Source organism: Manis javanica, chromosome X (assembly GCF_040802235.1).
Source record: "Manis javanica isolate MJ-LG chromosome X, MJ_LKY, whole genome shotgun sequence".
Classification (NCBI taxonomy): domain Eukaryota; kingdom Metazoa; phylum Chordata; class Mammalia; order Pholidota; family Manidae; genus Manis; species Manis javanica.
In genome coordinates this window covers 49,297,437-49,313,271 of record NC_133174.1, presented here as the reverse complement: position 1 = coordinate 49,313,271, position 15,835 = coordinate 49,297,437, and the positions used below count along the sequence as shown (strand labels likewise).

The 15,835-nt window shown below is 33.6% G+C and overlaps 1 protein-coding gene across 2 annotated transcripts in view; it reads right to left on the bottom strand.

Annotated features, from left to right (window-relative positions):
- The window catches only part of NBDY (negative regulator of P-body association), a 68,209-nt gene extending 56,369 nt beyond the window's left edge, over positions 1–11,840 (bottom strand). The window contains exons 1-2 of one of the 2 annotated variants that reach the window (XR_001853296.3): positions 11,485–11,835; positions 9,215–9,351 (exon numbers count right to left, since the gene is read on the bottom strand). Coding sequence is in view for 1 of the 2 variants with exons in the window: in XM_036994112.2 (XP_036850007.1) it covers positions 11,514–11,720 (207 nt within the window). In the remaining variant the exon portion in view is untranslated. Of the gene's footprint in view, positions 1–9,214; positions 9,352–11,484 lie in introns of both variants that reach the window. The other variant, XM_036994112.2, reaches the window with a different exon arrangement.
- Between the last annotated feature and the right edge of the window lie 3,995 nt (positions 11,841–15,835).

Genomic DNA, 15,835 nt, shown 5'->3' with positions numbered 1-15,835 from the left:
GATACAAAATCAATATACAGAAATCTGTTGCATTCCTATATGCTAACAATGAACTAACAGAAAGATAAATCAGGAACACAATTCCATTTACAATTACATGAAAAAGAATAAAATGCATAGGAATAAACATAATGAAGGAGGTGAAAGACCTGTACTCCGAAAACTCTTAATAAAGACACTGATGAAATAAATTAAAGACACAAATAAATGGAAATCTATCCCACACTCACATATAGGAAGAATTAATATTGTCAAAATGGCCATCCTGCCCAAAGCAACTGACAGATTCAATGCAATCCCTATCAAAATACCAATGGCATTTTTCAATGAACCAGAGAAAAACCTAAAATTCATATGGAAGACCCTGAATAGTGAAAACAATCCTGAGACAGAAGAACAAAGCTGGGGATAATATACTCCCTGACATCAAACTATACTAAAAAGCTACAATAATCAAAAGAGTATGGTACTGGCAAAAGAATAGACCCACAGATCAATAGATAATAAAGAACCCAGATATAAACCCACACATATATGGCCAATTAATACATGATAAAGGAGCGATGAATACACAATGGGGAAAAGACAGCCTCTTCACTAATTGGTGTTGGTAAAATCGGACAGCCACATCCAAGAGAATGAAACTGGATTACTGTCTAATTCCATATGCAAAAGTAAACTCGAAATGGATCAAAGACCAGAATGTATGACATGAAATGATAAAAATCTTAGAAGAAAACTTTGGAAAAAATCTCTTCAACATAAGTATGAGCAATTGTTTCCTGGACACATCTCTTCGGGCAAGAGAAACACAAAATGAATAATTAGGACTACATCAAAGTAAAAAGCTTCTGTACAGGAAAGGACAGAATGAAAAGGCATCCTACAGTATGGGAGAATATATTCATAAATGACTTATCTGATAAGGGGTTAACACCCAAAATATATAAAGAGCTCACATGCCTCAACACTCAAAAAACAAATAACCTGATTAAAAAATGGGCACAGACACTTCTCCAAAGAAGAAATTTAGATGGCCAACAGGCACATGGAAAGATGCTCCATATTGCTATTATCAGGGAAATGCAAATCAAAACCACAATGAGATATCACCTCACACCAGTTAGAATGGCCACTATCCAAAAGACAGGAACTAACAAGTGTTGGTGAGGATGTGGAGAAATAGGAACCCTCCTACACTGGCGGGAATGTAAATTGGTACAACCGCTGTGCAAAACAATATGGAGTTTCCTCAAAAAACTAAACATAGAAATACCATTCGACCCAGTAATTCTACTTCCAGGGATTTACCCATAAGAAACAAAATCTCTGATTCAGAAAATATACGCACCTGTATGTTTATCACATCTTTTACAATAGCCAAGATATGGAAGCCACTTAAGTGTCCATCAATAGATGAATGGATAAAGAATATGTGGGGCATATACACAATGGAATATTATTCAGCAAAAAAAGAAACAAATCCTGCCATTTGCAACAACATGGATGGATCTAGAGGGCATTATGTTCAGTGAAATAAGCCAGGTGGAGAAAGACAAAAATCATATGATTTCACTTATATGTTGAATCCTAAAATGAAAGAAAACAAATGAACAAAAGAGCAATAGACTCATGGACACTGAAGTGACTGGTAGTTACCATGGGGCAGTGGTTGGGGTTGGTGAGTGGTGTGGATGAGGGGGAAAAAGAGGCACAAAAATCACAGTTATAATGTAAATTGGTCATAATATAAGTTGAACGGATGTGCAGCATGGAGAATACAATAGTTCTTAACATCTTTCTATGTTGACAGATATCAACTGCACTAGTTGGGGTGAGGATTTAATAATGTGGGTAACTGCTAAATCATTCTGTTATATACTTGACACCAATATAATATTGTATATCAACTACAATAAAAATATTTGACACCATGTGCCTCATAATATACTGAAAAGGACAAGACATCATTTCAGGGGTATTACTTATTACATAAGGTGAATCTAATGATGCGGAAACATCAGACAAGCTGAAACTGAAGCACATTTTATAAAATAACTGTGTTATCATCTCTAAAAATATTTTTTCTCAGATGAAGAAAATGTAAGAAACCATTCCATATTAAAAGAAACTTAACAGACATGACAGCTAAATATAACATATGATTCTGTAATGGATCCTGAAGCAGATTTTTTCCTCTTTTTTGATATAAAGGGCACTCAGTGGCATAATTGGTGAAAATTGAATAAGGTCTTTAAGAAACACTTATGGAATTATTTAGGAGTTATAAGGCAACTTCCCTTCAATGGTTCAGAAAAAAATATATGTATGTATATATATAGATGTGTGTGTATGGATATACATTGGTGTGGATATAAATAAATATAATTATAAACATAATAATATATAAATATAAGTAAACTGTACTTCTTCATACTTATTCAGAGGAATTGAAAACTTATGCCCACATAAAAACATCCAAATGGTATTTATAGTAGCTTAATTAAAATTGCCAAAACTTGGATACAACCATGCTGTCTTTTGGTAGGTGAATTGATAAAAAAAAAACTGGTACATACAAACAATGGAATGTTTTTCAGTACTAAAAAGAAATGAGCTATCAGACCACGTAAATACATGGAGGAGACTTAAATGCATATTTGAAAGAAGCCAATATGAAAAGGTTACATACCGTATGCTTCCAACTATAGAACATTCTGGAAAAGGTAAAACTATAGAGACAGTAAAAAGATCAGTTGCCAGGGCTTGAGAGGGGATGGATAAATAGGTGGAAAACAGAGAATTTTCAAGGCAGTGAAAATAGTATATATGATACATTATGATGAAAACATGTTATTATACATTTGTCCATACTCACTCAGTGTAGAACACCATGAGTGAATAACTATGGACTTTGGGTGGTTATGATATGTCAGTGTAGGTTCATCAAGTATAACAAATGTACCTCTGTGGTAGGAGATACTGACAATAGGGAAATCTGTTCACATGTAAGGGTAGGCAGTGTATGAGAAATCTCTGTACCTTCCTCTTGATATTCCTGTGAAATTAAAACTGCTCTTTTAAAAAGACTTTTTGAAATTCAACAAACTTAGCATCATGAATAATGAATGTGACAAACTGGCACTTTGTGCCTCCTGATGTGATGCAGCAGGAAGAACACAGGATATCTTATATGCAGTATTCTTGCTAAAAATGCTTACATTAATCATGGGGGAACAGACACGTCCAGATTCCATGACATGTGCAAAACAACTGCTTGGACTCATCAGAAATGCCAGTGTTATGAAAAAATTAAAAGAAGAGGATGGGAAGGTGATATTCTAGTCCTAAACAGATCAACGATGCATGCAAACTAAATATTGTGCATGACTGCTGAGTGGGTCATGGATCAAAACAAATAAACAGCTACAAAAGAGATTTTCAGGAAAATTGGGAAACGCATACGGACAGTATATTAGACAATAGCATAGTATCAAGGTTAAATTTATCTGAGTGTGATAAAAGTCATGTCCTTGCTCTTAAGAGATACATACAGAATGTTTAGGGCTAAAGTGTCATGACATCTGCAAGTTACTTTCAAATGGTTCAGCAAAAAATTATACACACACACACACACACACACACACACACAAAGAGAAAAAAAACATATGTACCAAAATAAACAACTGATGGATTACCAATGAAGGATATCTTTTGACTTTTCTGAAGTGTTGATATTTTCATAAAACAAAAACTTGTGAAGAAAAACATAAGAAGATGTAAAGCTTATCCTCACTGCTGATTATAAATCCTGCTGGCAAATTCAGAAATGAATCAATGCACTCATATTTTTGGCAGAACACTTTCTGAAAACTAAAAGAAAGAAAAAAAGAAGGTGAGAAAGTAAAAGGGTGAAATGAGAAATGCCATCTAAACAAAGGGAAGTTTATCAAACAAAATAGACTTTAAAGGTGAAAAGGTAAAATGGGTCACACAAAATGATAAAAGATGAATCGATTTCAGACTTGTAGATGCATAATAACAAAGCTTCAAATACAAACCAAAAACTTAAAGTACAAAAATTTAACAAATCAACAATCAGTGGGAAATTTTACATCTACCTCTCAGTAATTGATAGATTTAGCAAAAACACAAAATTAATAGTGATATACAGAAGAAAAATAACATAACTAACAAGTTTAATAGATATTTATAGAACTCTACAGGAGAAAATCAGAATATAGAAAATCTTTTTAGGCACATATGAAACACTTGTAAATTGATCACTTTCTCTAGAACATAAAGCAAATCTCAGCAAATACTAAATAACCAGTATTGTATAAACCATCTTATCAATACTAAGAGCAATTAATAGAAAATAATAACAAAATATTAAGCTAAAATATATCCATGTACCCATGTCTTGGTTTCTAAATACGATCTCCTACTAAAAGGAACCAGAGCTCCAGAAAGAAATATTTAGTGAGGCAGAAAACACAAGACAAGCCTGAAAGTAAGGAAGTAAAGAAATGCTGAAATCAAAGTATGTATTATATGATGGGAATCCATCAAAGGGACAGAGAATGCAGCTTGAATGGGTTGCCACTGGCTAAATCTGGGACATTAAAATAATGATAGCAATAGGATGTCCATGAAATAAAATAAAAATCTACACGTCCAAACTAATAAAAATAAACAAATAGAGAAAAAAGTTCTTCCTTGAAGTAGGATACAAACTTAAAGTGGATTAACTTAGAGTGGATTAATCTAGCAAACAGCATCTTAATCAAGTAATCAAGTTTAATATTACTTCTAAGGGGTCAGACCAACATCATGTGCCACTGATATGACCTAAGAACAATACAACATTATCTTATATTCCAGCCAAAATGCATAATCTAAGTGTAATAATGAGGAAAAGACACACAAACTTAAACTGAGATGATCTACAAAATAAATGTCCTGTATTTTTTTTAACTGTCAATATCATACAAGATAAAGGAAGGCTAAACTGTTTCAGATGAAAAACTGAAAAGGCATGGCAAATAAATAGAAGGCATTATCCTGTAGTGAAACTTTAGCCAAGAAAAGAAAACAACTGTAAAAGACATTATTGGGACAAGAGTTGAAATTGCAATTTCACCCAGATAATATTAGAACACCAATTTCAAACTAAAATACACAGTTACAGTAATCAAAAGAGTATGGTCCTGGCATTAAAAACAGACACATAAACCAATGGAACAGAACTGAGAGCCCTGAATCAAACCACCACATACACAGTCAAGAGCATATATTTGACAAGGGTACCAAAAGTACGCAATGGAGAAAAGATACTCTATTCAATAAATGATACCAGGAAAACTGTATATTCACATGATAAAGAATAAAACTGGAGCCCTATCTTACATCACTTGCAAAAATTAATTCAAAAGGTATTAAAGACAGAAAGGTAAGCCCTAAAATCATAAAACTCCTAGAAGAAAACATAGGAAAACAGTTTCTTGATATTGGTCTTTGCAATGTTTTATGGATATGACACTCAAAACACAAGCAACAAAGTAAAAAATAAACACGTAGGATTTCATCAAAATTAAACTAAACTGTTTCTTCATGGCAAAAGAATGGATCAACAAAATGAAAAGCTACCTATGGAACTAGAGAAAATATCTGCAAACCATACATTTGATAAGAAATTAATATCCAAAATATATAAGGAATTCATACAACCCAATAGGAGAAAAACAAATAATCCAATTTAAAAAGGTACAAAGGACCTGAGCAGACAGTTCTCTAAAGAAGATATTCAAATGGCTAACAGGTACATGAAAAGGTGCTCAACATCACTAATCATCAGGGAAATGGAAATCAAAAGTACAGTGAGATATCTCACACTTGTTAGATGGCTATTATGGAAAAGACATGAGATAACAAATGCTGGCAAGGATATGGAGAAAAGGGAACCCTTGTACACTGTGGGGGGGAATGCAAATTGGTACACCTACTATGGAAAACAGTATAGAGGAGGTACCTCAAAGAATTACAAATAGGACTACCATATGATTCAGCAATCACACTTCTGGGAATACATCTGAAGGAAATGAAACCATTATTTTGAAGAGATACCTGCACCTCTATGTTCACTGAATCATTATTTACAATAACCAAGACATGGAAACAACCTAAGTGTCCATCAACAGATAAATGGACAAATAAAATGTGTTTTTTGTGTGTGCACACACACCATATACATACAAATACATGCATACATACATACATAAAATGGAATATTATTCAGCCATAAAAAGGAAAATTTTGTAATTTCTGACATTCCAAAGGATAAATCTTGAAGGTATATGTCAAGTAAAATAAATCAGACAGAGAAAGACAAATACTGTATGATCTCACTTACACATGCAGTCTAAAAAACTCTCTGCTCATAAAAACAGAGAACAGATTGGTAGTTTCCAGTGGACAGAGGAAGAGGGAAATGGATGAAAGTAGTCAAAGACTATAAACTTTCAGTTATAACATAAGTTCTAGGGATCTAATGTACATTTATCCCAAGATTTATTATTTATATGTTAGTTAATATTTGTATTTATTTATATTTATACTATGTATTTATATTTATACTATATTATACTATAGTAAATACTATAGTATAATATGTATTATATAACTAGTTATAATATACATAGTTATATAACTACAATTAGAGTATACTTACTACTCTGTTAACTATACTATAGCATGTTATATATATATATACATATGCCTACTATAGTATAGTGACTATAGTTAACAATACTGTATTGTATACTTAAAAGCTCCTAAGAGAGTAAATGTTATAAGTTTTCACCATACACAAACTAAGTGGTCACTATGTTTGATAGCTGAAAAATTATCTAATCTTATTGTGCTGGTCATTTTATATAGCAAATTATCTCACTGTATACCTTAAATGTAACAATGTTATATGTCAATTATATTTCAATTAAGCTGGGAAAAAAGAACTATAATACAGCTTACATTGTCCATTGAAGTATGTTTTCCCAAACTCATCCCTTTTTCAGTATGAGTGGATAGTCTTGACAATAAAGGTTTACAAAACATAAAAAAAAATTGCAGCAATGTCCAATTTCTATTTTCACTCATGTACTGAGGTTATGTATGGGAAAGGCATCTTTATAAGACAATACACACTGAAGTATTTACAGGTCTTTACAGGAGCACAATGTCTGCAAGTTACTCTCAAATAGTTGAGAGAGAGAAAGGGAGAAGTCAAGGAGAGGGGAAAGGGTGGGAGAGGAGAAGAAAACAGGGAAAAGAGGAGGGAAGGAGGAAAGAGAGGGAGAAACAGAAACAGAGAATGATAGAGCAAACATGGCAAAATGTTAATTGGTGAATCTGGGTAAAGGGCATATGGCAGTTCTTTGTAATATTCTCAGTTTTTCTTTAGTAAGTGAAGAATTAGAACAAAATTAAAGTCTTAAAAACTCAAGCATAGACTTAGAACAAAACTAAAAGTTTAAAAATACAAGTGTAGAAAAAAATTAAAAGTTTAAAAGAGACAAGTATAAATATCAGCAAAAGTCCTCATTTAATAGTATAATCACATTTTTCCTATGTATTTAATCAAACAAAAGTTTTATATTGCCAAAGTCTATTAGGATTAATTGCCAGTATATAATTTTACTTTTTGTTACCAGAAGGAAGAAAAATTGAACATTTTATGTTGTTCATCTTGATCTGGGCAATGGTTAAATGAGTGTGTAAACACATGCAAAAGTTCATCAAGCTGTACACTAAAATTTGTACATTTTATTATGTGTACTGCAATATAAACAACTAAAGATTTTAAAGCAGAAAAAAAGATGAAGTTTAAGTATGATGACACTAATGATTTCACAATATGATTTTTAAAAAGACACCCAATGTTTATAAATGAAAAAAACTTGAGTCAAAAAAGAAATAAGAGAAATTAGAAAATAATAATTGATTGATAATAAAATACTACATATAAAACCTGTGAAATTCTTCTAAACTGGTACACAGTGGAAAATTTATAGTCATAAATTCTTATTTTAGAAAAGAGGATTGAAAATCACTGTTAAAGGTCTAAATAAATAAGTTAGGAAAAGAGAAACCAAAAGAAAGTAAAGAAAAATAGTAAAGATAAAAGCAAAACCTCTTAAAATAGGAAACAAAATATACAATGGTGAGGCCTGAAGAGACTAAAAGCAGGAAATACATTAGAAAATTAATTATTATAATTTATCATACAGTCACACTGTCATATTAATGGAGTAAAAAACCTATACAATCATGGCAATAGATACAAAGCATTTGGAGAAAAAAACTATATACTCATTTATAATAAAAAGTCTCAGCAATCTAAGAATAGAAAGGAACTTCCTTAACATGAAAAAGAAAATCTAAAAATGGTGAAACATTTGTAGAATTCCCTTGTAAATTTAGGAGCAAGACAAGGATATCTTCTATCACTGCTACTATTTCTTGTACTGAAGATCTTAGCAATCACAATTAAACAAGCTAAAAAAAATACTGAGAAGTTAGAAACTCCATTATTCACAATATAATTAACAGGAAATCAAAGAGAATCTATATAATTGAAACAAATAGAATTCAGAAAGGCTGCAGCATATAAAATCAGCACGCAAAAATATCAATCATGCTCCCATTGACCAGAAATAATCAGAAAATGTGGGTCAAAAGATACATTTCATAGTAACAACAGAAACAATAAGGTAATTAGGAGTGAATATAACAAAACAGATTATAAATTACATTACTATTATTGTGGTTTTTATAATACATTTTAAATAATTTAATCACAGTTGGAACAATGTCAAATTTCTGAGAAATCACATACATTATTATTATATGGTGTCACATAATGTAGAAAATAGTTTCAATTTTATCATTTGATGCAAGCTTTCTGTTATTTCTGTATTTAGGAGTTGGACTCCTAAAATACTTCACTTGCTTGAAAACCTCAGTGGTTGTCACTGCTTATGGATTAAACCGCATATGCCTCAGCATAACATTTAAGGTCCTGCATCACTCTGTCTAACCTAGCCCTTCTCACAGATTCAAGCTTTCTGTTATTTCCTTTGCTAGTTATTTTTAGTATATCACAATCAACTCTTATCCTCCTCCATTCTTTAGAAGTTTTGGATAAAAAGTTTACCTTAAAAACCACAACTTCCCGGTGCAGGATATCAGAAAAAGCAGGATAGCATTATCAATGTTCTTCATTGTCTTCACTGGGTTAACTATTTTACGAATGCACCAAGGAAACAGAGTCATACCGCTATCCCTCAGTGTCTGAAAAATAATAAAATAAGGTAAAATCATTTCCTCTTTTACTATCCATCTCTTTTCCCGGGCCTCCTCAACTCCTTATGCTTCACCATGCCCCTATTTTCATTAAATATTCCTATAAAACAGTTATATAGATAATATTAGAAGGGGTCTCTTGCATAGCAATTTATACCATAGACTCTAGAAGCCCTTTAAACAGTGTCTGACACATAAATATGTTCAGCATTTGCTATTACAATTTTCAGGGAATTTAATCACCAGAGGAAATGATGTAGCTCTTGTACCTCTTCCCCTACACAATCTCTTTTGTTTTCTATTTGCTATGCATATGTGCTACCCCACTCCCCACCACTACCCCTTTGGACAGATAGGTAAAGTCGAGGCAATTCAGACTGTAAGAAATAACTAGGCAATGGTTTCAAGCAAAAATAGAGCTAATTATTTTTCTATGAACTACCACCAAACCCCGTTTGGAATCCCCTTAGTTTCCATCGCTAAGCTGGCATTCATTGACTTATTTATTCAAATATCTGTTTCACTCCTACTGTGTCTAGGCACTATGCCTTGGTCATTCATCGCCTATAGCTTCTGAAAGCACAATTGCAAGAATTCCGTAAAGGTTTATTGGATGAAGGAAGATGATGCCTTGTCTCCTTTGGCTTTCAAGGATCTGTGAAGTTTAGGTCAGATTTTTTTTATTATTCCCATTCTATGAACTAATCTAAATAGTTGTTTCTCAAACATTTTAGGAGTTGGACTCCTAAAATACATCACTTGCTTGAAAACCTCAGTAGTTGTCACTGCTTATGGATTAAACTGCATATGCCTCAGCATAACATTTAAGGTCCTGCATCACTCTGTCTAACCCAGCCCTTCTCACAGATTCAGAGTTACAGCCAAGCTTTTCCCAGAACAAGCCTGCCTTGGGGCCTTTGTTCTGGAAACACTAGGCCTGAAAAGCATTCCCTCCCTCTCCACAGGGCAGATGTCACTCACCCTTTACCGCCCACCCAGAGTTCCCCCTTCCCTCTTTTATGGGTCATGATCACTACTAGGCAGAATAGGTTAGTCCATCCTGGGTGCTCCCTGCATGTCTTGAGCAATTAAATATTATAGCACTTGGATTTGACTTACCATATTGTAACTTTTTCTTTTTTTTTTACTTATTAAATTCACAGAGAACACTCAAACACTTCTGAAGGCTCACCTTTCAATATCTTCTGTCAGCATAGTGCTAGGCATAGGAATCTGATCTTCAATACACTGCTGTTACTGATCTTGAACCAAGCATTTTGTAAACGGAGAAGTGTCAAATATACACAAAAGTAGTGAGAACACCTATTATTTGTGGCAACATGGATGGATTTAGAGGTTATTATGCTAGGTGAAATAAGCTAGGCAGAAAAAGACAAATACCATATGATTTCACTTACATGTGGAATCTAAAAACAAAACAAAATGAACAAAACACCAGTAGACTCAGACACTGAGAAGTGACTGGTGTTTACCATGGGGGAGTGGTTGGGGTGGATGGGTGAAACTGGTTAAGGGGATAAAGAGGCACAAAATTTAAATAATAATATAGATTGGTCACGGGTTGAAAGTATAGCACACAGAATATAGTGAATAGTTCTGTAACATCTCTGTATGTTGACAAATAGTAACTACACTAGTTGGGGGGAGCATTTAATAATGTAGGTAACTGTTGAATCACTGTGTTGTATATTTGAAACCAATACAATATTGTCTATCAACTTCAGTAAAAAAAAAAGTAGTGAGAACAATATACTGAACCCCCATGTATACATCACACAGCTTTAATAATGATGAGCTCATGAACATTTTGTCTGTATCCCCCACCTTTGCCCCAGTGAATTACTTCCAAACATGAAAATATCTATTTCTTAAAAAATAAAACCACAATTATTACAGCTAATGCATTTTTTAAATTACTTAATATCATTAAATACCCATAATTTCATCCTAGGATATTTTGTGAAAGAAGTATTTAATGCCTGCATATTCTTCAATTCCGAAATCACGGAGAGAACACAGAAAGAGGAAGGAAGTCTGGGAAATTGAATAATTAATTCTCAGAGAGCCTGTATGTCTCAAATGAGAAAAAAATAATCTGACCTGGTTTGGGGTGGAAGAAGTATATTCTACTACTTCTCCGGAGGAGGCGGGTGCGACTTCAGGCTGGGTGATGCAGGAGGAGGTGCAGAGGCGAGAGAGGTACTACCACCGTTGGGCGTTCCTTCCGGATAATCCCACCGGGGAGCAAGGAGGCAGCGCTTTTTTGGAGGCTTGGCTTCCCGCGTGTTTCCAGGTGGGAGCGTGGATCTCCCGGAGGTACAAGGATGGTCCCCCATAAGGATTACAGGACCTGGGCGTCAGATCTTTCTCCGGTGGGCACTGGCCAAGAGAACTGAGATGGCGGCGGGTTCCCTACAGGCACAGAGCTTCTTCCCGGTTTCGCTCTTACCGTATTTCCTGTATCCTGAGACGTATATCCCCTCTCTGCGTCCGCCCCCGCGCCCTACCCACCCCATTTTAATGTTTCTGGAAGTGTGGAGGGGGGCGGTTGCTAAACACAGAGCCATGTTAGGACCATTTAAAAAGCAGTATACAAACGTGTTGACTGAAGTGCAGAATAGCGCGCAAGCTCTGACTATAGAAATAGAATTTAAAAAAAAAAAGAAATAGAATTTAGAAAATACATTCACCGTAAGCCATAGAATCTAAAATCACTTTTGTCCTCATATTTTAATAAATTAGAAATATCTGAAGACTTACATTTGTAAAAATGTTTTGACGTCTAGGAAATCTCTGATAACTGATGGTATGTCACACTTCAACTGGCAACTTTTTTTTTTCTTTCCTAGATTTATGGAAAATACCGATTCATCTTACTATTGTTGGTATCATGTATTATATGATATGTGGTAAGTAGCCAGAAATGGGTGCAATGTGGCTTAGAAGAAAAAGTTGCTGGAACTTCTTAGACCTTCATCATTCACATTCATCCCCCTTTGGTAACGGACAAACTGAACACTCTTTTCCAGCACTGTCCTCAGTTTTTTTTTAATGGAGGGAGTTCAATCCTTAATGTCAAAATAGAACTGATTTTTAAAATATTCTATTATTTACAGACTGTGATATTCAAGTAGTTGTTAAACACTTGGAGCTTTAGTTTATAGGAGATAATAATTTCTTTCTTGAAAAACTTATTGCCATAATCAAGGATAATGCATTTAAGGCACTTACTAACCGTGATTGTCTCTCATCTCCACCATCACTACCTTTCTCTAAATACCAGTGCAGCCCTTTATACAGACTGGATACTCAGTAAATGTTTGGGAAGTAAATGACCTGTGATTTTCTACCAAATGCTACCAATAAAGACAAGAAATTTAACAGTAAGTTATTAAAAAGATGTGAAGGGAAATCAAGCAATACAATGCTGTAAAGTTAGAAGAGCAGTTGGGACTAGACCTACAAATGAGAGAGTCAGCAACAAAGATGTGGTAGTTGAAGTCCTGGGCATGGATGAGATCCCTAAGAGAAAATATAGAGAGAAGGGAAGTGGGCTAAAGACAGAATATTGAGTAATTAGAAACAGGTAGAAGAGTAGTCTGCTTCAAAGACTGAGAGTGGTCAAGGTCAGAGTAGAGGTTTCTGACCCAGGGTTTCTCGCTATTGTCACTATTGATGTTTGAGGCCAGATCACTCAATGTGGGTGGACTCCTGTCTTGTGTTTTTGTAGGATGCTTAGCAGTATTTCACTCAATCCAGGCAAGTAGTGACCGCCCCAACTAACCCCAGTTGTGGTAATAAAAAATGTCTCACACACTGCCAAATGTCCCCTTGGGGGCAAAATCATCCCCTCAGAGGACCATTGGTCTATATCTAATCCTTCAAACTTGCTCCTTTCCTAGTCTGCTTCATCTCAGTGAATGTTGTGCCTTCTTCCCTGTTGTACAAGTCAAGCCTTCAGTCTCTATTTTTTGATATTTCAGAATATTTTGTTATTTCCCAAAGTAAATGAAGTAACATTTTTACAATCTTTTTATGTGGGTCTCTAAATATACAAGATTAAAGACTTTAAAAGTAAAGGTTGAAATTAAGTTGTTTTATACCTATAGTGTCAGTAAGTTAAGAGAAATGTGACCTAATCTTAGTAAAATGACAGGAAATAAAAATTATATCAAATGCAAGTGGGTTTGATTAAAGTAAACATTTGACTTGAGGTGAAAACAGTTCGAATTTAGAGCTGGTGCCATCAAAATGGACTGTTTATACTTCAGCTGGATTTATTTTTATCTTTGTGGTAAAATATACATAATATAAACTTTACCATATTAACCATTCTTAAGCATACAGTTCAGTAGTGTTAACTAATTCACAATGTTGTACAACCCTTCTCCAGAACTTTTTCAGACCCCTTAAACAACTTCCCCAGTTCTAAAACCCTTTACCAACCACTCTTGTACTCACAACTGGATATTTGTTTATATTTGCTTATTTATTTTTGTTATACTAGAATGTAAAAGTAAAGAATTTTACTTCTAGGTTTCAAAGTGATTTTCCCCTATCATCTTTCCAAGTTAAGCTTTTTTTTTTCAAAATTGATGAATTAGCTGTGCAAATCATGGAACCAGAAGAGGGCACTATTAGGTTGAAGGACTCTCAAACCACATTAAAGATGTGCTATGGCTAATTGTCTTTCATAATTTAAAGTGCACAAAGGATGACAATAGAAGGGAAAGGACATTCTCTTCAAAAAATGGTGCTGGGAAAACTAGATAGCCACATGCAAAGGAAGAAATTGAACCACTATCTTATTCCATACACAAAAATTAACTCAAATAGATTAACAACCTTAAAGAAAATGCAGAAACCATAAAACTCTTAGAAAAAAAGCATAAATGGTAAGTTCTTTGATCTCAGTCTTGGTGATTTTTCTTCTTTTTTAATCTGATTCCAAGAGAATGGCAACAAAAGCAAAAATAAACAATCAGGACTACATCACACTAAAAAACTTCCGCACAGCAAAGAAAATCATCAACAAAATGAGAAGACAATCTACTGAATGGGAGAAAATATTTGCAAGTCATATAACTGATAAGAGGGCTAATATCTAAAATACATAAATAACTTGTACAACTAAATAACAAAAAAAACAAAATACAATTACAAAATAGAGGATCTAAATAGACAATTCCAAGGAAGACATAAAGATCATCAAAGGTACATGAAAAGATGTTCAACATCACTAATCATCAGGGACATGCAAATCAACACCACAATGAGATATGTCCTCACACCTGTTAGAATGGCTGTTATCAAAAAGACAAAAAATAACAAGGTTCCTGAAAAAATTAAAACTACCAAATGGTCCAGCAATTTCACTGCTGAGTATTTATCAAAAACAAAAACACTACTTCAGAAAAATATATACACACTTTAGTTCAATGTAGCATTATTTACAACAGCCAAGATATGGAAAAAACCGAAGTGTCCATCAATGGTTGAATGGATAAAGATGTGGTATATAAATATATGCAACAGAATACTACTCAGTGATGAAAAAGCATGAAATCTTATTTATGATAGCATCTATGGATTTTGAGGATATGCTAAGTGAAATAAGTGAGACAGAATGACAAACACCATATGATTTCACTTATATGTGGAATCTAAAAAACAAAGCAAAGAAACAAGCAAAACAAAATGAAATTTATGCATACAAAAAACACATTGGTGATTGCCAAAGAGGACGGAATTGGAGTTGGGCAAAATGGGTGAAGGGTATCAAGAGGTAGAAACATGCAGTTATGAAGTACATAAGTCATAGGGCTATAATGTACAGAATGGTGATAATGGTCACTAATATTATACTGCAAATATGAAAGATGCTAAGAAAGTCTTAAAACTTCCTATCACGAGAAAATTTTTTTTTGTAATTTTGTATAGTGACAAATGGCAACTAAATTAATTGTAATAAACATTTCACAATGTAGGCAAATATTGAATCATTATTTTTGCACACCTGAAATAAATATAATACAGTATTTCAATTACACTTCAATATTTTTTAAAAAGCTGGCAACAGACCAAAACTGAACCCATCTCTGGGTGATAGTAATCCTTTTTTTTTTAGGTTTTTTTTTTTTTTTTCATTGAGAAGTTGGTTGACTGATTGTAATTTCTTTTGGAAATTAGCTTTTGTCTTAAGGGCAAGAATTTTTCTCTAACATGTACAAATATAAAGGACATCTCTGTTAATTATTTTCAAGTATTAATCTAAGGACAAGAACCAAATAATGTTTTGGAGAGAAACTACATGTGTGATTATTTGTTTTTTCTTTGGTTTTTAATATAATATTTCACTAGGAATTTATTTAGAATCCCGGGAAATACAAAGAAGAAATCAAAAAGATCTATTATGTCTCTGCCTAGATAACCTCTATAAATATTCAAAAGA